The sequence below is a fragment of the Motacilla alba genome, chromosome 4 (assembly GCF_015832195.1).
Source record: "Motacilla alba alba isolate MOTALB_02 chromosome 4, Motacilla_alba_V1.0_pri, whole genome shotgun sequence".
Classification (NCBI taxonomy): Eukaryota; Metazoa; Chordata; class Aves; order Passeriformes; family Motacillidae; genus Motacilla; species Motacilla alba.
Window position 1 is genome coordinate 5268164 of NC_052019.1, and position 21970 is coordinate 5290133.

General features: G+C 47.3%; 2 protein-coding genes and 1 long non-coding RNA gene across 3 annotated transcripts in view; 1 reads left to right on the forward strand and 2 right to left on the reverse strand.

Moving 5' to 3' along the window:
• The window catches only part of EIF2AK3 (eukaryotic translation initiation factor 2 alpha kinase 3), a 42937-nt gene extending 37197 nt beyond the window's left edge, over nucleotides 1-5740 (forward strand). Inside the window, exons 14-17 of the mRNA XM_038135516.1 lie at nucleotides 341-508; nucleotides 1043-1144; nucleotides 3359-3421; nucleotides 4542-5740. Of these exons, the coding sequence (XP_037991444.1) occupies nucleotides 341-508; nucleotides 1043-1144; nucleotides 3359-3421; nucleotides 4542-4718 (510 nt within the window). The 3' untranslated portion in view covers nucleotides 4719-5740. The remainder of the gene's footprint in view (nucleotides 1-340; nucleotides 509-1042; nucleotides 1145-3358; nucleotides 3422-4541) is intronic.
• On the reverse strand, nucleotides 1443-3349 carry LOC119700400. The gene is made up of 2 exons (XR_005256757.1): nucleotides 2087-3349; nucleotides 1443-1801 (listed from the first exon to the last, which is right to left on the reverse strand). It is a non-coding gene; the product is annotated as an uncharacterized LOC119700400 (long non-coding RNA).
• Nucleotides 4927-21078, reverse strand: LOC119700409 (histamine H2 receptor-like). Its single transcript, XM_038135531.1, has 6 exons — nucleotides 21073-21078; nucleotides 20102-20351; nucleotides 13637-13910; nucleotides 10025-10201; nucleotides 7074-8860; nucleotides 4927-5057 (listed from the first exon to the last, which is right to left on the reverse strand). Exons 1-5 carry the CDS (start codon nucleotides 21076-21078, stop codon nucleotides 8188-8190), a joined length of 1380 nt encoding a protein of 459 aa, XP_037991459.1. The 3' UTR covers nucleotides 4927-5057; nucleotides 7074-8187.
• Nucleotides 21079-21970: the final 892 nt, after the last annotated feature.

Sequence of the window (21970 nt, forward strand, 5' to 3'; positions counted from 1 at the left end):
CCTGCCTTTGGTGTGAAAGTGTCATGTGGGCTGGATCTCTTACCTGTGCTGTTCCCAGCAGTGTTGAATCTGTGTGAGATCCTCAGCAGAGCTGTGTGCTGCTGGTAAACCTCTGCTGAATGACAAGAAATGAGCAGTCTGAGCTTCAGGAAGAGACAATGGTTAATGCAGGAGAAATTCCTTTTACCTGAATAGTTACAATTCTTAACTGCTATTCTTCAGCACTTTAAGGAGTGTTTTTAACCTTGACAGCTTCTGAGTTAGAGCCAAGTGTTATAACTACTGAAACACAGACTTTTTTTATTACTTACTTTTTCTTTTCACCTCTTTGTTTTCTCAGCCTTCCAATATATTTTTCACAATGGATGACATAGTAAAGGTTGGGGATTTTGGACTGGTGACTGCTATGGACCAAGATGAGGAGGAGGAATCAGTTCTGACTCCAATGCCAGCTTATGCCAGGCACACAGGACAAGTAGGGACCAAACTCTACATGAGCCCGGAACAGGTTTGTGCTCTCTTCTCTCAAGCTGTGCTTGGCAGTGCCCAGAAGGGCCCTGAATTTTTGGGAGCTCTAAGATCAGGCATTCCTAGTAAACCATTGCAATCAAGTTACTTAAATGCTATCTCATCAAAATAGAGTTTTGAGCTAAATTGAATTCCAAAATGAATATTTCAATGTATATATTTGTTATAGCAAAAACAGTGGCTAATTATTCAGACTGGATGCATTCATTTTTCTTGCTTTTAATGCGGTATAGGAAGGTAACTGTAAAAGATTCCTCTTCATTGAGGAAGAACACGCTCGTGTGCATTGGGTTAAGTAAGGTGAAACATTTTGCTTTGCAGCACAGAGGAGCTGAGGATCAGGACCTTGCTCCCTGGTGCTCATTGCTGAAGTTCACCAGTGTTCCTGTGCTGCAGCTTCCAGCTCTGCACAGGGCTGGTGACTTGCACAGGTGAACTTGCAAGGGTGATATTTACTTTGTAGATAATTACATGCAGTAGCTTGCTTGCCCTGACCCTGACTTTGCCTTCTCAGATCTGTGGCAACACCTATTCGCACAAGGTGGATATCTTTTCTCTGGGACTGATTCTCTTTGAGCTGCTCTACCCCTTCAGCACACAGATGGAGAGGGTCAAGGTATGTGTGGTGTTGGCTTATCTTCAGTTTGAGCATTTGTTTAAAACAGCTGTTTGCTTGGTGAAACACTGGCAAGAGGTTCCTGTCCTGTTTTCTTTGGAGAAAAGCCTTGCAGCTAGGAGCACAGCTGCTTTATCAGCTTTGATATCAGGTACAGACCCCCTGAATCACTGAAAATAAACTGCAGTCTTCCTAATGTGTGTGGTTGAATTGAGGCTTTAATTTCTTTACAAAGCTCCTCTGTTGTGAAGCCAAGAGAAACTATTGAACTACAATATCCAAGAACTCAGGCAATAAATATAGCTTGTGACTTTAAGCCTACCAGCTTGGTTTTCATTCAAGAATTGGACCCGTGCTGTGCATTTTGATTATTTCTTCCTTCATTTTCATCTGCAGTGCTTTTTCACCCAGAGCACTTGGTGGAAAATGGCTGTTCCTTTTCCTACAGTGAGTCTTAGCTGTGAGTGTTGCTGAGCTTCAAGCACAATCTTCCCTTAACTGCTGACGTTCATTGCAGCAGATGTGAATTTGGGATGTTTGATGTGCATTACAGCTCTTGCTTGCTGTTAAAGTGTGAGATCCATCTTGCTCAGGAGCAAGTTCATGGATAACAGAGGCTACAGCCAGAAAGGTCTCTCCTCTGTGACAACCAGTGACCTGTTTAGGAAAGAAAGAGTCATTAAAACTTGTATTTATCATTTGAATGTGCTTGGGGGCTTTACATTCTCAGGTGAAGATGGAGTGGGTTAGGCAGAGAAGTAAGAAACAACTTGAACAGCAGCCTGACCAAGTGCTTCATGTGTTGCATTCTCTTGATTAAGATGCTCTGGCTTTTAATGGCACAAAGAGTACAGTCTAGAGGAGGAATTGGTGTTTAATTTGAACCTCTGGCACTGAAATCAGTTTCAATTTCTCTAAATCAGTTTTATTGAAACAAAATACCTGGGATAGAGCCATCCTGGATTCTCCGAACTCTTGCAGCAGTGATTACAGGCTTTGCCCTTCCAGTTCCTCTCCTAAGAATAGAAGCAAAGCAAGTAATCAGAATGAAGCCTAAATCCCATCTAATTCTTTTACTTGAAGAGAGTGCTAAAAGAGTGCCCTGACTTTCCAGGATTTTCACTATCATTTCACTCTTTTTGCTAAAAAGAAACCCCTGTCCTTTCCTTGCTGGGTTCTGGAGTTTGGCTACTTCAGTAGCGATTTCTGAGTTGTTACACTGAGGTTTTCATTGGCATCAGCCAAGCATTAGCACTGCTTGCTGAAGCAAAACATGCTCTGCCTGACCAAGTAACCCAGCACATTCTAGGAATTTGTGACAACTGGCTGGAAAAATCCCAGAGGTGGAGCGTGAGAGCTGCCTCTGTCTCAAGCTGTGAGCAGTTAGTCAGTAGCAGTGCAATTTATTTCCAAGTGACATGCTGGAAAAAAGATCACTAAATGCAGACTGAACTGACAGAAAAGGAGAAAAGTTTTCTGAAGCATTTTAATGTCATCCAACTGCGTTCTCTTGAACAAGAGTTTGGCTGTTGCCCATCACTATTAACTGGTCACTTTATACTTCCAGTGGAGTAATAGCGAAATGAATTCTGATTTAACTTCAGAACTCTTGTATTTTGTGCTCAGACTTTTGTAAAAGGAGATCCTTCCAAAAAATTTGAAGTGCTAAATACTGTGCTTCTGGGAAAACCAGTGACACTAGATGGAGCCAGTGGCCTTTGTATGAAAAGAGCACAGACCACAGACATACCCAACACAACTGCTTTCCAAGCTGCTGCTGATAAATCTTCTCATTCCTCCTTACATGTTAAACAAAGACAGGTGCTTACATTGGTAATGCAGAGACAATAATTTCGTGTCTCTTAATACTGGTGCAGGCCGTCCTGGAGTTATGGGTGGTGCACAGATTTGTTGATTTTGTTCAGCTGAAGTGGGAAGGTACAAGTTCATGTATCTGACTGATTTAAAACTGCAGAGATCACAATTCCTGTAGAACAACTCCTCCTGTTGCAGGGTCAATACCTAGGGAAGCAGCAACTCACCTGTTCAGCTAGGTTGTGATTTTTAACCACTAAAGCAACATTTTAAAACAAAGGGTTTTCTTTCCAGCAGGCTGATTTATTTGCATAATTTGCCTATTTTTGAAGGGTAGGCTAATATTACTAGGAAATGTTATTTTGGAAAAGTTACATGTCATTCTTCATACTTTTGCAGACCTTAAGTGATGTTCGCAATTTGAATTTTCCACCATTGTTCACTCAGAAGTATGCACAAGAGGTAGGTACAGCTGGTGCTATTAATTATAGCCTTTTCATTAATAATTGTAGCTTTTCTTCTTTGCTTTCCAATTGCTTTGCAGGTGAAAATGGAGAAACCAGGTCGCTTTCATGTTATTAAGATGCATTTCCCTATCTCAGTACTTCTCTACATTTCAAAGCTATAACATTGCATTAATGGGCACAAGGACACTCCTGTCACAGTTTTTCTCCAGGAATACATTTTCACCTGGCTTCCCTTTGTCACTTACAGCCATTCATTTCACATACATCCTGTAATGATTTCCTGCAACAAATCCAAATTCCCAAAGAGAAGGTGCAAAGCTTCAGACAGGTAAAGGAGAGGCTCTAGGTAGCACCATGGCTGTATGGGATCCCCTCCAGAGCTGGACCTCCCAAGAGGGAAATCACATGAGCAAATTGTGCTGTGTTCTCATTAGTCAGGTCTCTAAAGTGATGTGGTGGCAGGTAAAGAGGAGCTGATGTACAAAACCTCCCCAGTAAAAAGCTGAGGTGCTTTCAGGTGTTCAGGGTAGCTTCAGACCAGTGGCCAAATGAGACCAGCCTTTCCTGCTTTACAGCTGAAGGCCACGTGAGAGAAGGGGCTGTGCTGTGCTCAGCAGGAGCAGGACACTGATTCTAATTAAATTTGAAACAAATACTCAGACAACTTGTATATTTAAAGGAAAAATTCTAATTTGCCACGAGAGAAATTCACTGTGGCTAAATATATGATGGCTAAACATAAATCTAAAAATTACATATAAATTATGTATCATATATTAAATGATATAATAAAATATATCAATATAATATAATATATCAATTATATCAAATATAATATATTAATTATATTTGATTGCAAATAATGTGAAGTTTTTTATAACTCTATTAAACCTTGAGTCCAATGACAGTAAAGACACTTTAAGAGATGCACATTGGTACATTTTAAAATATTTAGTGCGCATCTTACTACTGTGCCAAAGCACTAACACCCAAATAACTCAGAAAGCAGCTGGGGGTATTTTCCACTAGTTCACACAGCCACAGCCACACCAGGACATGAAATGAGGAAGAGTTCATGGATTGGTTCATGTAATATGTGTTGTGTTTTCTTTCAGTACACCATGGTGAAGGACATGCTCTCTCCAAGTCCCACTGAACGACCAGAGGCTGCAGCAATCATAGAAAATCCTGTCTTTGAAGACTTGGAGCTCCCACCCAAACCCGTGCTCAGGCAGAGGTCACGGACAATGAGCCTATCAGGAAATAAACATTCCAGACAACCAAGCAAATAACTATCCTCAGGATCACTTCTTCCACTCGGCAGGTTTCACAGGGATTGTTCAGCAGAAGGATCCTATGATGCAGAATGTTTATCTTGGGAATGGTTTACTTCAGCTTTTTTTGCCATGTTTAATGTATAAGACGTGTTGGACAGATTTTTGTTTACTTTGACAGCCAAGGAAGCCCAGTAACCAAACCTTTCACATTCCATTTTCCTTACCTTTGCTCTCCTAAGCAGATGGCTCCAGCTGCTGTGCTTGCCAATATTGTGCTCCATTGACCTTTTTTTGGGGGGTTTCTTGGATTTTTTTGAAGCTTGTAAATGTCAGCTTGCTGGGTGAGTGAGAGATCTGTAACATGTAAATAGAATTAAAATACTGTATTTTTATAGAGCAAATTACAGTCTCTAAGCCTAGTGAGTGTCTATCTGGGTCACTTGCTCTTTGGTGAAATGAAGATGATTTTGAAATTAACTTTGACTCCATTTTTGTCCCTGGTGGGTAAACTGGGAATCTGCACTATTTTTAAAGCAAAAAAGTACCACAGTTGTACATATTGTCACTGTCCATAGCCTGTCATTAGAGGAAATCATTTCATACTTCTGCACTACAGTAGATCTTAGGGAATGCATCTTACACAGATGAAGGTATAGAGAAGGAAAAGGAGCTTTTTGCCATTAAATGGGGGGTTTTATAGGCAGTGGTTGGAAGAGCCAAGTCAAAATAATGTACAAAAATGTTGTGATTCTGAAAATTTAAACCTAATGAAGTCATACATGTCGTATGTAATCTTGTAGATTTGTACTTTTTAAAAAAAAATCAACTGGTAGGCATTTGTGTAATCTGCTAATTTAACTGCCTAATGCCATGCTTTTATTTCTCACTGTAAATATGTTAATTTTTATTTATAAAATACAGAATCAATCCATTTGGGTTGGTGGTGTACAGGATGCACTTGCTGTAATTGTTGAGTGCATTGATTATTGTGACTTCTTTCAAGTCTAAATGATTTAATAAACTTTTTTTATTTATAAGACAAAATAGTAGTTGCTTCTGTTGGAAGCCTGCATCCGTGTGTGCTGCAGATGGCAGCCCTGTGCAGTGGGAGCAGGATGGGCTCTGCATTTCTGAAACTTCCTTTGCTTCCCTGTCTCACACTGGCCACAGCGTGTGTGATGACGCAAAACCCAATGTGCTCTTGGAAGTGAGACAGGATCTGGAGAAAGAAGGGAACTGAGCTCTAAACTGGGTGGATTATAGATGCAATTGCTCACCAGGAAGTGGAGAAGGGATAATTCTTACTCTGTTAGAGCTGTTCTTGCACAATTTTATTTCTCTGTTTTACAGACTTAAATTTGATAAAGTCTCTGAGATCAGTTTCCTAAAAAGATACTGGACTCAAATCCTTCTGGGGATTACTCTGCTGTGGTGTGACACTGGGACCAGCAATCAAACCAGCTGACACCCTGCAGCTTTATGATAAGGCAGAAGTAGATTACAATGATTGTCTTCCATGTCCTCTTGGATAACTCTCCTAGACACTGGCTTGTCCAGGTGAAACCAGGATGCTGCAGTGAGTGTCTGTGTTTAGCTGGGTTAAAGCAGGAGAGTTAAGTGTCTCCTCTTCCCTCGGGTGTCCCTGTTTGCATCAGCTGCAGCTGCACAGTGAAATGGCCCCGTGTGGAGCCTCTTTGCCCTGCCTGCCAGCTCAGTGATTACAGGTGCAGCACAGGAAATGAGGATTAAGGTGTTTTTGACTTGCTGTATATCTGGATGTGGGTAGCTGCCTATTGCAAGGGCCCTGCAGCATTTCAGTACCGGACCTGGCATATGTGTTCACATCAGGTGTGTCTGCATGTTCTGGGATGTTACATTTGCCCTCAAAGGGGTGGATGAGTCCTCCCCTGCGGGGTCCCTGCACAGCCACAAAAGCATCTGGCCTTGCTCAGCTCTGAACTGCCTGGTCAGTCTTTGCTTCTCTGAGCACTGGAGTGTGTTGTCCCTGTCTTTGTCCCTTATTGCTCCAGGGTTTGACAGAGAAAGGCTCTTCTCTAATCTGGGAGGTTTTCCTCTGACTGATGTGTACTTTCCTGCCAGCTGCTTTGTGGAAGAACACCTCAGCTGGGAGAGCTGTGAGCTCACAGCCCTGCAAAAGGAGCTTTGGCCTGGGGTTCTGCTGTGCTGTCCCATTCTTTCACAGGATCTTGCCATCCCTCAGCTCCTTTCCTCCCCTATAGCTCTTGGGAATGAAACCCCGTTCCTTGTCCTGTTCTATCAAAATGAGCTGGGTGGCAGCAGCGGGATTTCTGCCCTGTCCACCTTTGTGCCCCCAGCATGCTTCCCCCAGAAGAAGGTGTAGGTAGTTACCAATTCCACGTTGTTGCTGGAGTCAAAGGGTCTGGAACACCTCTCCCTCTCCATGGAGAGTCATTTCACAGGAGAACCACTGTTGAACCCCAGGTCAGGGCTGTTTTTTGTACCAGGCTCTTGAGACAGAACTCCTGACCCTTGTGCTGGCATCTTCAGTAGCTCAGCTGCTCCAGGCAGGTCCTACTGCATTTTGCTACCTCTGAGGACAGTCCCCTGCTACCTTTTCAGAGCCACGCTTCAGTGAGGCACTTGAGACTTTCTTGCAGGGAGCCAGTGCTGTTGGAAGTCCAGACAAGCACTTGGGAGTAGTAAAAATAATCATTTCCATTTACCATGATTTTTTTATGTCTCTGTGGTAGATACCACAGTGTACACACAAGCAATAATTCCTGTTCACATCCCATCTTCAGGTGGTGTCAGCTACCTGTGGCTTTGAAACTGCAGTGCTCCTGCTGTTACAGCAAGTCTTTGTCAGCTCCTGGGGTCTGCCACAAGGAATGTCCCCTTCCAGAATTAACAAGGAAACCCACAGATAATTCACAGAAAGCCACGGAAAGTTCTGAATATCCAGACGTTGCAGAAGCCAGTGAGCTGAACCCTGAGCAGCAGCCCAGGCTGCAGAGTGGTGCCTCTTTAGGAAGTGAGCACATCCCTCCTCTAATTCCCATACACAGACTGGCACACGTGGAGTTACTAAAACTGGTCAAATCTGTAATGAAACTTCGAGATGAAAAGCTACAGTGGCTTGATAAGAAACATTGTCCCACCTGACACAGATCACCAGGATGTGCACAAATGTAAGGTCATGTTATACCATACTGGTTTGGTTTTTTAACCCAACAGGAAGGTTGAATTTATCTTGGAAAATGCTCATTAGAAAAATAATTATCCAGGAATGAATTAGTTCCATTAATATATAACAAACTGCCCCTAAAATATCTGAGTTTCTCATTGTTGAAACTGTAGAAGGTGAAGAAAAGCATCTTTGTAGTATTGTCCCCACCTGTAATATTCCAACCCCTCCTTCCCTATTTTCCTACCCTTTGTTTTTCCATTGGGATGTGCTCCAGCACTTTCTGTATCCCCACCTCCAGCGACTGCTCCTGAACCCCTATGACTTGGGCTTGCCCTTTGGGGCCCCGTTGGGCACCGTCGCGCTGTACTCCAGGTCTGGAGCCGTCTTGGAAAACGTGGCTATGGAAACCATGTCCTCCCCAACGTCCACCTGAGACCTGCGCCTGCACAGGAGCAGCTTCTTGAGGGCGTGCTGGAAGTCCCTGTTGAGGAAGGCGTAGAGCAGGGGGTTGATGGTGGAGTTGCAGTAGCCCAGCCAGGTGATGATCTTGAAGGTGCCGAGCAGCACGGTGCTGGCGGAGTCGGTGCCTCGGGCCGCCAGCCACACGTTCAGCACGAAGTAGGGCAGCCAGCAGAGCACGAACACAGAGATGATGATGCTGATGGTCCTCGTGGCCTTGTTCTCCAGCTGCAGGTGGTTCTGCCTCTTGCTGTTGGGGTGGTAGTGGATCTCCAGCGTCTGGGACATGATGCGGGTGGCCTTGAGGCGGGAGGCTCGGTAGATGAAGAAGTACATGCTGCACATGACCATGAAGGGAAGGAAAAAGGCCAGGGCGGAAGCCACGATGGCAAAAACCCAGTTGGTGACGAAGATGCATTCTCTGCCTGCATCAAAGTCCACCCCGGGGATCTCGTTCCAGCCTTGCATGACGGGAAGGAAGGAAATGAGGGAGGAATATACCCAGACCGTGCAGGTCATCACGATGCATCTGCAAAAGGAAAGAGATGCGGAGGGGAGGGAGGGTCTGAGCAATTTTGGGCTGAGAACATCCAGTACGATTCAATCCCCATGGTAACCTGTGTGGGATATTGCTGCTGAGCAGTCCAGCAGGGCGTGGAGAAGGGAAAAAGCTGGACTGTAACAAGTCCTCACTTGCATATCTGTAACAATTGGGTAATTGCTCTGTAGTTGACAAATTGGGGTCAGCTTAAGGAGTGCTCAGAGCTGGCTGAGGAAAGATGAGGAAAGGTTTTACAGATGTTTGTTAGTATTTGAAACAACAGCATGTAGATATTTTTGCTTTCAGCTTTAATATCTGGCCATTATCTCACCCTCTGGGGCCTGATGAGGATGGAGCTGATGGACCCCAGATGGCAGAATCTGAAAGGGGGGGCCACGCAGCCTCCTCTTCTCTTTGCCTGTGTTCCACAAATCACACACAGCAAGAGTGACAGTGGGAAAAACACGTCTGAACCCACCCTGTAAAGCACTCCACTGCTGCAGTGCCCTCTCTGCCCACCCTCAGATGACTTTCTTCACCCTGCAGTCCTCATTTCAGCCTTTCACATGATACCTTCATGGGAGCTCAGGAACTCTCCTTGTTTTCCCTGAATATCACTTCAGAAAAGATGGTGAGTTTAAGAGAGGGAAGACTACTGCTACATGCATCCTTCTGGGTCTCCTTTCACCTAGTCCTTAGAAGTTCTTCAAAGTCCTTCCCCATCTCTGAAAATGTTTAAGGCCAAGGCTCAAGCAACCTGATCTAGTGGAAGGTGTCCCTGATCACAGGTCAAGGTCATCTTTAAGGTCCCTTCCAACCCGAGCCATTCTGCGATTCCATGACATTCCTGTGAAATGACTGCACAGGGGAAAAACTGTAGGTCCAACCCAGCCCACATCAGTGGTTTTTACCCCATTTTGCAGCCCTTCCTTAGCTCAAGAAATATTCTCCCAGGAGCACCATCCACCCCTCAAGCTGCTTCCTCCTTGTCCTCTCCTACGCCACATTAGGCATTTTCTACAGTTGTAAGTGGTGAAAGTTCCTTTCTCCACATCACTCCGCTTCTGGGCAGCACCCGAATGATCTGAGCTCATCCAGCCATGGCCAAGTGACAGCCTGGAGGGACCCGAAAGGAGGAGCAGGGGCACTCACCTGCCCCGGGACATCCTTCTGGAGTAGTGGTAGGGGGTGACCACGGAGCAGTACCTGTCCAGGCTGATGAAGCACAGCGTGACAATGGATGCGGTGCAGAACATGACATCGAAGGAGATCCAGACTTTGCAGAACAGCTTCCCAAAGAGCCACATCCCTGTCACCTCATAAATGATGCTGGGAAAGAAAACGGGTGGAAATCAGAGCTGGAGGGGCTCTTTGTGCAGTCCCTGCAGGTGCATGAGGCCAGGCTGGGCGAGCAGCCTGGTCTGGTGGATAATGTTCCTGCCCAGGGCTGGAACAAGATGATCTTTAAGGTTCCTTCCAAGCCAAACCATTCCATTTGTATTTCTTTGTGACTGAGGTAATGCTGTGTTTTATCACACAGGTACTAAAGATGGGCAGCTCAGGCAGCAGGGACTCATCCTCCAAGCACAACCCAAAAAAGGAGCACCCCACAGCTAGAGCATGACTGAACAAGAGCAAAGCTGTGCTTCTTGCAGCCTAAGTGCCTTGAGAGAGGTGCTTTGCCCCACAAAGCTCCCCAAATTTACATCTGCACAGCTTTGTTTATCACAGCATTTCCCAGTGCCTGGCACAGCACAGTCTTTTATGATTTCTCCCCAATTCCTGGGGCATGGGACATCTCCCAGAAACTCACTTCACATCCAGTCAAATGCTTCACAACCAGAAAGGATTTCCATTCTTGGTTAAAAAAAAAAATACAAAACAACAGCATCCTAGGAGGAAGCCTGTGCAGCTTGTACCTTATGAGGCTCATAAATGCCTCAGCAAGGTAAACACACCAGCAAAAACAGACACAGTACCAAAAAATATTCCTAACAAAGTCAAGAGGGGTCTGTGAGAAGTGAGCAGTGAAGGAAGGAACATATGGCAGCTGTAGGAAGGCTGATGCACATTTCTATAGCATTCAGTGAGATGCCATTTGCTTCTCCTTTTCTTTCTCCAGCTTTCTGCAGCTCCCAAGGTGCTGCTGAAATCACCATTGTGAGTGAATTTGATGAGTAACTCCCTAGTCCTGCCAAGCCTTAATTATCCTGTAACTGCCCAGCTTGCTGGTAAGGTACAGTGAGCTCAGGGCTGCTGAGCTGCAGTGCTCAGGTGTCCAGCAAGGGGGAAAGATCCAACCTGATGTCAGAAAACAATGCCTGATCTACATCTCATCACACCAGCCCACTAAATCGACTTGTGAGGGCTGTCCCAGAGCACAGCAGCTGCTGTAGGTGGGGGCAGTGCTGCTGGAGGGTCCCAGCCCTCAGCAGCTCTTTGTTATGTGGGACTCCACGCAAAAATCCAAGCAAACTACAGCAGAGCCTGTCCCTACACCATGGGCAGCATGGAGGATCCCACAGCACACACAAGGAAATGTTTCATGGCTCTTTCACAGAGGGGAAATGGGGAATTAGAACTGGAGCTCAGGTTCAGCTCTGGACTTGGAGGCTGTTTTGCCATTCCTCAGAGCCCTCCTTTACCCCCAGAGTTGCTGCAGAGCCTGTGGTGTGCCCTGGCCTCCCAGAAGGAGATGTGCTGCTGTGGGGACACCCTTGCACACAGATCCCAGGTGAGCAGGTGCCCAGTTCTCACCTGCACACACCTGGTGGGATGCACCTGACCTGCAGGCATCCTCACAGCATGGGGTAATGGACACCTGACCCCTCTCCTCTGAGGTAAAACTCTCTGCAGCTTGGAAATGCTGCTGGATAAGAAGGAGTAGTAAAAGCCAAAAAAACCCACACGATGAAGTCACCCCTGCCTTGGCCTTTTGCTTGCAGAGGAAAAGAATAGCTGGAAATATTCAGCCTGGAAATGACAGACTGGCTGGAGTACTCAGGCAACAAGCTAAGCTCGCTCCTGCAAACCAGTCAAGACAGGAACAAAAGAAAAATCCTACTCTTATGAAATTAAGACACCAAGGACAAATTTGTTTTTCCCTTCTGCCACATTTTCCTGAGCCAAACTGCCTCCTAAGATCATTTCTTCTCCTTCCCTTTGGCACATAATAACCTGCCAACTGAGGAGCACGCTGAAATCCGAAAGAGCGGCGCAGATGTGAAGCCAAAACAGTGGGAAAGTGTGAAACAGCAGCCACGGTGCTGGCAGGGCTGGACAAGGCTGAAGGAGCCAGCAGGGTCCATTCCTGAGCACATGGCCCACCAGGCAGCACCAGGACATTCAGGAGGGGCACAAAGCACCAGCCACGCTCTCATCTTTGCTCCCCTTTGTATTTTTGTTGCTCAAGTAAAACATCACTACAAGTAGATTCAAAATAGATAGGAGGAAGACATTTTTTGCAGTGAGGATGCCCAGAGGTGCTGTGGCTTCTCCATCCCTGGAAGTGTTCGAAGCCAGGCTGGATGGAGCTCTGAACAACCTGGTCCAGTTGCCCATGCCCCTGCTCAGTGCAGGGGTTGGGTTAGGTGACCCCTAAAGGTCCCTGCCAACCCAAACCACACTATGGTTCTATACTTTCAGAACCTGAACTTTAAATTCCTTGAGCATAGAGTTTAAGTTAGCAGTAATATTCTATAAAAGAACACAAATTAACTGCATTTTTTTTTTTACTGATACCATGAACTTTTAACTCAGTTTGCAATTGCTTGTCGGGACAATATTTTTCAGTGCCAAATTCAAAGGAATAGGCAGCCCAATGAGAACTGAAGCAGAGAACATGAAAAGAATTCAGCTTCCTCATGTTGCCCCATGAACTCAAAACAGGGGGCAGCTCCCTGATTTACACAAACCTCTGGCTGCTTTGCAGGACTAAGACACCCAGGATCATAAGCCAGCTGCTCTCTGGTTTTGTTTCACTGTTTCAGCCAGGTAGTGAAGCTCCCATAAATATAAACCTCATGCAGGGACACCTGCCCTCTCCAGAGCCTCTTCCTCTGTGAAATGTAGGGGAAGCCTAAATTACTCCGCTTATCCTGAATAAATTCCTTACATTCCAAACGCAGGGCTAGTCCTGGAAGAGGGAGCAAGGACTGCAGCTCCACATACAGAGCTGGAAATCAAATTGAGACCAGCAACCAGGGTCCCTGTGTGGCCAGCAGGAAAAATACCCTGGGGAATTGTGTCTGCGTGGATGATAAGGGAATTATAACACAGACCAGAGACAGGGAGGCACATACAGCCACCAGCCCACAGTTCAGCCCTTTGGAGAGCCCAGCCCTGAGCCCAGCAGGTGGATCCCAGCCCTGAGAAGCCTCAGAGAAAAATGAAAACAATATTATCTCATTTGCCTCTCCTGTGTTTTGCTGCTTTGGAATGAGGCTTGGAGTTTGGTTACCAACAGGTGATTGTTTCATCGGGTTCATGTGCATTGTTTTGACTCAATGACCGATCACAGCCAGCTGTGTCGAGGCTCTGGAGAGAATTTTTCATTAGTATCTTGTTAAGCCTTCTGTAAGTATCCTTTATGAATAGAATAGAATAGAATAGAATAGAATAGAATAGAATAGAATAGAATAGAATAGAATAGAATAGAATAGCCTTCTAAGAACATGGAGTCAGATTCATCATTTCCTTCCCTCGTCTGGGGACCCCGAAAATACCACAGTCCTCCCCTGCTCCCACCCCACAGCCACTCCTCACCTGAAGGGCATCACCAGGCAGGCCACGAGGAAGTCTGCCGTGGCCAGGGACATGATGAACATGTAGGTGACAGTGCGCAGCCTCTTCTCCACCACGGGGCAGAGGAACACCACGGTGTTCCCCAGCAGTGTCACCACATCAATGAGGGTGAGGACAAGCCCCACGAGCACCTCCTGGAGCCCAACCCCTCCCCTTGCAAAGGAGGAGGCAGAAGAGGAGAAATTGGAGAGCCAGGATTCATTCCTGTCCATCAGCATCTTCCCACTGTTAAAATCTGAACGAGAGGAGAGGGGAGAAGCAGAATTACTTCAATGATGATTTGTAGGTGAGGATGGAAATAATATTTATGCTTCATTGGCTCCAGGAAAAATCCACACACCCTGCTGTGCCTGTGTCCTGGGTTAGCAGCCCATTAGAAGTGCCTGAAATCCTGAGGGTGAGGATAAATGTGGAGCATTGACTGAAGTCCTTCACAGCAATTAAAAGCCCTCCTGTGAATGAAAATGCATCACCAGATGAAGCATGAGACCAGAAAAAAAAATAGAAATGTACTGAGAGGAGAGAGAGGGAAAGAAAACAACTGAAATAAAAAATTAAAGCAGCTGGGCTAAATCCCACTGAACAGCACGCCAAGTCCACATAATGTGGGGGCTGGAACTAGATGATCTTCAAGGTCCTTTCCAACCTAAACCATTCTGTGGCTCTGTATTCTCATTACCATCTTTGCCACCCCCAGACCAGCTGGGGCTGCTTGCCCAGCCTGGCTGCTTCCACAGCCCCACTGTTCAGCCTGTGCCATGCCCTGGGTTGTCCTGGTGCTTTCTCAGACTCTGAAGTTTAGGGGTTTTTTACTACCACAGTGGGCAGCTCCATCCTCCAACCTGAATGGCCAAGCAGGGCTGCCAGCAGCTCCCCAGGGAGCAGAATCATGGAATCACAGAATGATTTGGGCTGGAGGATGATCACATTGACGCGTCTCAGGTGCAGCCCTGACCCCAGACTCATGTCCCCTCCGTGCCCAGATGGGAGGTGATGCTCCCAGCTCCTTAATTGGGGATTTTTCTGTTGAGGAAGTCCACGTGCTTGTGTCCACAGCTCAGTTCCCATACTCTACCAAGTGTGCCACAGGCAGGTGGGAAGGTGGGAATGATGCCCTGCAAAAACTCCAGCAGTTCAAAGCTCGCTGGTGTTGCTGAGGGAGCACAAAGACAAAACCTGTGGGGGAAAGAGAATTATAGAAATATTCCCTGATGAAAAATTGTTATAGTTAAATATCATCACTTCTCCTGTGACCAGGATCTGCTCCCGCAGTACCCTCAGGTGAATCCCACATCTCCAGGGCATCCTTCTGAGTGCAGTGTGAGGCTAGGCCTGTGTAACATCCCTGTAGCTCAGCTTGCCTCATCTCACAGGGGCCAAACTTTGTCTTAGGAGGGGTGTAAGAACAAGGCAGCAAAATGTTCCCAACATCTCTTTGTCCTTCCTGCAGCCTATGATCCAGAATTGCCTCTTAAGATGTTTTCAGTGATTTCTGAATCATTAAATTGTCCTGCCCCTCTGGCCCAGCAACTTTTAGCATCCATCACCACCTATAGCAACAATATCCACAGCTCAGCTCTGCACCCTGCAAAGAAACACCTCTTTGTGCTTGTTCTGAGCCTGCCACCAGCCCCATTGGGTGCCTCTGGTCCTGGCCTTGGCAGAGACATCACACAGCCCATCCCCATCCTCTCCCTCAGTGCCACTGCTGGGCTCTCCAACCTCTGTCACACCCCACCAGCTCCCTCCTCACCTGCCAGCTTGCTCACTCCTCGCAGGGAAGCAGCAGAGGATTCCTGCCCATCCCTCCTGCTCCTCTGAGAAGGACCAGAACTCCAAACAAGCTCCAAGAGGTAAATGCTCTGTGGATTTGCCTAAGGGACTGATCTCTGCCCTGTCCTGCTCCCCTTTCACCACCATCCTGACATGATTTGCTGATTTGAGTGGCACTGAGCTGCCCTTTCCACGGGGCTGTGGGCATCCAAAGGTCTTGTTCCAGGGCTGCAACAAGAGCTCAGAGTCCACTGCTTTACAAGGGAAAATAGCATGAAATGAGGAAATTAAGTTCTCTCCATATTTTCACAGTTTCTCCCCATCACTTCACAGTTGAATTCTTTCTCCCACTGTAATGCTCAATGAGTCTCATAAAAACTTTTTTTCTCTTCATTAAGTCAGACATTATCCTTCATGCCCTGGTTAAGCTTTCTTTAGCCTGTAAATATCACCATTTCATGATTCACAATCTCTAGAACCCCACATATCCCATCCCCTATCCCTGTAAGGAGCATCCCTGCCCTCTCTGTAACTCACCATGCTCTTACCCCTCCTGCACGTCACCTTTCAGACAGGTATTTCTTCACACAGGGAACTTCCTTCTTAACTCAGGACTCACTACATTTCCTCAAAAGCCCCCACCATGAAGGACTGTGTTGAAAACCTTTCAGAATTCCAAGCAGCCTACACCACCCAGATGTTTCTTTTCCACCTGCTGACTTCTTCCAAGCCTTCCTACACAACTGTGAGGCTGGGCTGCATTTTCTGAAAGCAATAGTGACCTTGTCCTTGGATCTAAGTGTCTGCTCATGCACTGACTCATCCTTTAAAATCCTCTGCTCAGTCCCCTGACTTCTGTTTATTTGCTGGATTTAGTGGTTTCCTTTCTTTCAAGTAAAAAATTAAAAAAAAAAAAAAAAAAGAAACACAAAATTAAGAGAAGACTCAAGCTGTCCAGAAAAGAAAAAATACAGAAGGAAAGCTCTTCCTCACTGGAGCTGGGAGTCAGTGGCTGAGACCTGAAGCTCTCCTGCTCCTCCAGCAGGAGGAGGTTTTTTGGACATCATCTCAGGCAGCCCCCTGGGCCAGCACTGCTAAAAGTGTGCAGGGTGTCTAAAGTACCCCAGTGCTAATGAAACTGTTCCTTGGACAACATTCCACATCCTGGTAACACCCCACAAAAATAAACTAAAATAAAAAATCCAGTCTCCATCTCTCCCATAACTGCCAGGAAAGAGGATATAATCGGTGCCATTCTTTCTGACAGCTCCACCGAGGATGTCAGCAGGCTGGATGAGCTCTTGTGGAACAGTGGGGTTTCCATGCAGCCACATTTCCTGGCAGAAGGAATTGTTCAGGCCATTCTCCTCCCTGTGTGTTCCACACAGACAGCTCGGGGACAGCGGGATGGGAAATCCACAGGGACACGGCTGGGAGATCCGCGGGGACGCGGCGCGTGGCCACACGGGAGCCAGGCTCCAGAACCTGCCTCTCCAAGGGCCATTCCCTGCTCCACAGCCATCTTCCATCTCATCTCCCACACCTGCTGGTGTCCTCACACCTCTGGTACCTGGACAAGATCTGGAAAATGCCCTCTGACCTCACCTCGAGTTGACCCCTAACCAGTTTAAACACCTGAGCATCACCCAGTGAACCCCAGGTTCTCCCAGGAGAGCATGCAGCATTAGGATAGGCTCCTAAGGCACGAACAGCAAAAAATCAGGTTTTATGAAAAATCAATTTTTTAAAGAAAAAAGAAACAATGTCAAATTTTAAAGTTTAAAACATCCAGTCTTCAGGTTTTTAAAAATTACTGTCAAATTTCTGTTCATAGGTAGATGAAAATGTTAGATGAGAATTCTGGATTAATTATTTGGGGTTTTTTAGATGTAACAGTGAGACAAGAAGGTTTTGAAGTCACACCTTCCTGCAAAGAATGACTGTTCCCACACGGTCATTAAGTTTGTATCAGCGTTAGAGCTGTTCTAATTAAAGCAGATCATTACTCACACTGCTCTGTGAACACACACTGCTCTCAAACTTTGAGCAGAATTAGGACACGGTTATTAGAACTCCTCTTTGCCAGCTCTTTGTGCTCCTCAAGTACCATCTCAGCCACCAGCCTGGGTTCAAAGGTCTTCTCCAGTGAAAAACTGACAGCAGCATTATCCTTAATGCAGGATACATCCAGGAGTGAGGCAGTGCACAAAACCAGCAGACAGATGTGCCCACACTCACAAAACACCAGAGAAACACTCTTTTGTCATTTTTTTTTTCTCTTTTTATCAACACAAAGGCTGAGGGACTGGAAACAGGGCTGTCTTTATTTGACATCCATCTCTCCAACAATAAAAACAAGGGATGATGGATTCTTGAAACTTCAGGTTTGAACCTTGAGCTCTAATTCGGGGTGCAGACAACAGGATCCCACTGCTCCTGATCCCTTTCAAGAATCCCCTGGCAGTCCCTGGAACCTCATCCACAGTCCCTGTCGCAGCCAAGCAGACCAGGGTGGATGTCTGGATCCTTTTGCCTCTGACTGAGAAGCCAGCCTTTACCCAAAGTGTGCCTAAATTAACTAAGAAGTGCTGTTCTCAAACTGCCTGGAGAATTGTCAACACAGGGAAGCAGGGGATGATGCCATCTTAACCCCTCTGTGGAAATTACTGGGACAAATCAGGATATGCCATCTTTCCCAGGGATGCACTTCCTCAGCCTAAAATATTGGAGCTTTTCAATACTCCTGTGAGCTGCAGCAGCCCATGTGGTTACGCTGCTGAGACAGCCCAGACTCTTTCTGCAACATCAGCCATTCAGTCTTTCCTGTAAGAGCCCTCTTGAACCAAAGGGATAAATGCCCAGTTGTACCATGATGTGGGATCTTCCCAGGTTTCCTGGGGATCTCAAATGCCTTAGGGTTTGCACTGGGTTTTTTTCCTGATATTATGGTTCTGCTTCCTTTCAAAAAAACTGATGGGTTGGATTCTGCTCTGAGGCTGCCTGAGCAAAGCAACTCCACCATTTCTGTTCCCCTTTAATATCCAGAAAGTTTGACCTAATTTATTCAGCAGACAAATCCCAAGCTAAAGGTTAATTTCATCAGTGGAAGGCATATTTTGATGGCAAGGGAGGGAGAAAAAAAAAAAAAAAAAAAAAAAAAAAAAAGCTCTGCAATCTCAAGGCTGACTGCACTTTAAAATCTTAGAGGAATGATGAAAACTGGAAATATATTACTGGGAATTATTTGCTGCCAGGCTCTGCCTGATCAGGCACGAACCAGCACATGGCAGCAGGGAGCACCGCCTGCCCCAGGAGCTCGCACACCTTTCCCTCCTCCTCCCCATGAGAAAACTGCTCGGTGATTGTGGAGCAGTGAGAGCGAATTGTCCGACTGTGGGAGGCTGTGGGTGGTGATAGAGGATGGGGAGAATGCCTGGGGATGCTTCTACCACTACAACGCACTCGAAGCAGCGAGTGAGCCTCTGCACTGACTTTCCTTCCCTCTCTCTCCCTCTATCCAACTTTCCCGTTGGAGGCACAGCATTTCTCAGGGCGCGATTTCCCTCCACCCCCAAACCTGCCCTCCTACAGCCTCTCGGAGAGCCGCGGGGCTGGGACCACAGTAAAACACAACATCCTTACCTTCCAAAGAGTCGGCTGGAGCAGCCCAGCCGTGTCCCCGAGCCCGGGGCGTTTTCCCAGCCGCGGGTACCCGGGGCCAGCCCGCGGGGAGCCCGGATCCCTCCCCACGGGGCTGCTCCCAGCCTGGCTGCCTGAGGATGGCGCTTCCTGCCCCGAATCGGGACAAAATCCTCATCCACAGCCGGCACGGCGTTTGGGATCATCCCCCCGGCAGACGGGAAGGCTCCTGGGCAGCCACAGCAGGTCTGGCAGCCCCGGGGAGGGAGGAGAGAGCGGGGCGACATCGCAGCGAGAAACTCAGGGCGAGGTTAAACCCGCGCTGCAAACACGGGGGTGCTCACCGGCGCCAGGAACTGAGCCGGCTGCCAAAACCCAAACCCCGGGGTGCCAAAACCCAAACCCTGGGAGGCAAAACCCAAACCCTCTGGGGAGCAAAACCCCCACCCTCTGGGGAGCAAAACCCCCAACCCCTGGGGTGCAAAAAACCCAAACCCCTGGGGTGCAAAAAACCCAAACCCCTGGGGTGCAAAAAACCCAAACCCCTGGGGTGCAAAAAACCCAAACCCCTGGGGTGCAAACAGCCCCAAACCCTTGAGTACAAAGACACTACCCCCAGGGGGCAAATCCACCCTTCCTGGGGTCAAACCCACCAAACCTCTGGGGGCAAACCCCCAACCCCCAGGGCAGCAAAACCCCCGGCCCCGGGTAGGGCAAAACGCCGAGGATGCTGCGGAGCATCAGCCCGGGGAGGGGCTGGGGTCCTGCCCGCGGAGGGGATCTGTCGTGGAGGTGGGGAAGGAGAGGGGGGAACCCTTCCCGAGGGGGAGAGCGTGTTTGAAGGGGATGTCCTTTGAGCAGAGGGCTCAGGACGTGCCTGGGGGAGCCTACAATAGAGGGGGGTCCCACCCGGAGCGGGGAGCGGCAGCCCTGCCCGGGAAAGGGTGTCAGGATGTGCCCGGGGATGAGGATGAAGATGAGGATGAGGATGGGGATTCCGCCGGCAGCACTTACCGAGGCAGGCGGAGGAGCCGCCCCCTCTCTCCTGCGCCCCGCAGCGCCCGCTCCTCCCGCTCCAGCCGGGAATCCTTCCTTCCTTCCTTCCCCCCGGGAAAGGGGCTCCCCGTGCAAACGCTGCTCTCTGCTCTCCTGCTTCCAAACCAGCCCTTCCCACTCCCCCTCGGCAGCCGCGGGCACACGGCGACCCGATGCGCGAAAACAGCAATAAAAAATTAAGAGGCGTTCCGTGGGTTTGGCTCCCCGGCTGCCAGCCAGGGTGGGTTGTTCGTAAACTAAACGGGAAAAATCCGAAAAATCCCGGGCTGGAAGAGGTTGGTGAGATGTCACCTGGCCAGCCCCGCTGTGCCTTGTCCCCGAGGCTGGGATGGATTTTGGGAGCTGGCAGTGGTTCTTCAGGCGTGTCCGTGGGGGAGCCTGGCTGAGCTGGCCTGGGCAGGACCAGTCCCGTGCCCAGTGTGGCCTCTCCCTTTATTCCAATAGAGCCAAAGGACTCCTCTGTCTCCTTTTCGGACATAAACCTCTGGTGTTTGCGGATTCATTTTCCTGACCCCAGCTGCGGGTCCGGGCTCAGGGGGCGCCTCTCGGGCTCCGCGGGGAGCTCAGTGGCAGCAAATGATCTCGGCCAGAGCAGGGGTAAAACTCGGGCTCTTTGAGTGCTGGGTGCATGTCACACACAGAGAAGGGCAGGCGTAACCCCCTGTCCTAAAACAACCCCCAAATCACGCTCAAAGGCATCGGCCCTTCACGCTGAGTTGCTGCCATCGGCAGGTCAGGCTCCCTTTCCATTTGTTTTCCAAAGATTGTTGCAAAGGTTTTGAATGCCGGCTTCAGCTGTTAGCGTTCAGCAGCACACAGTCACAGGATGATGATTATAGGCAGGTGCTTTTATTGAAGAGCTCTGGATGTCAGGGCTACTGACCCCAATCTGACTCCGACATGGGCTCAGGATGAACATGTTTTTATACCTTCATCGTTCTATCACTACATATTAATTATTAAACTTACACTGTTCTACTGTATGCATTGATCTCATCCAAGCATGGATTTTGTAACTTCCATCAAACCCCCCAAACATCGTTTCTCATGATTCTTGTTACGATTAAACAATAATTACATCCAATTACCGAACAATCATTGCATTTGACAGTAATATCATTTATCACAGTCATTAAATGATTATAACAGGTGCCGTTTTGCATAATCCAGCAAAGCCTAACATTTCCCATGGCCTCCCAGGCCTGACCTTTCTTTCCAACCCCTCTGAATATCCCACGATTTTAGAAACATTTTATCCCTATTCCTATCACACTCCCCCACCAAAAGCGACACTGGAGAATTTTTTTCATCGGGTTTTTCAATAGATTTCCTTTTTTCAAAATAGATTTCTTTTTTTCAAAAGGAAATCTCTTGCTCAGGGTTGGTGGAAAGTAAAGAAACTCAGATTTATTGTCCTCTCCCTGGAGTAGCTCAGCTCCTGGCTGGCAATTGGCCTCTCAGGTTTCAGGCTTGTCTGTGATATTAACACCCAAACTGTGATGCAAGAGCATGTTTTGGGTCATTTTGTGTCACATTTATTGCTTCAGAAATAGTGGATTGCCCTTTGAACATAATAAAATCTTTAATTTAAAATACTTTAAATTATGGATTTTCTGGAAAGGAAAGAAGAAAAAGAAGAAATAGAAAGGGAGAAAAGAAAAAGAAAGGAAAGGAAAGGAAAGGAAAGGAAAGGAAAGGAAAGGAAAGGAAAGGAAAGGAAAGGAAAGGAAAGGAAAGGAAAGGAAAGGAAAGGAAAGGAAAGGAAAGGAAGAAAGAAAGAAAGAAAGAAAAGAAAAAAAGAAAGAATTCTATCACAGCCAAACACAG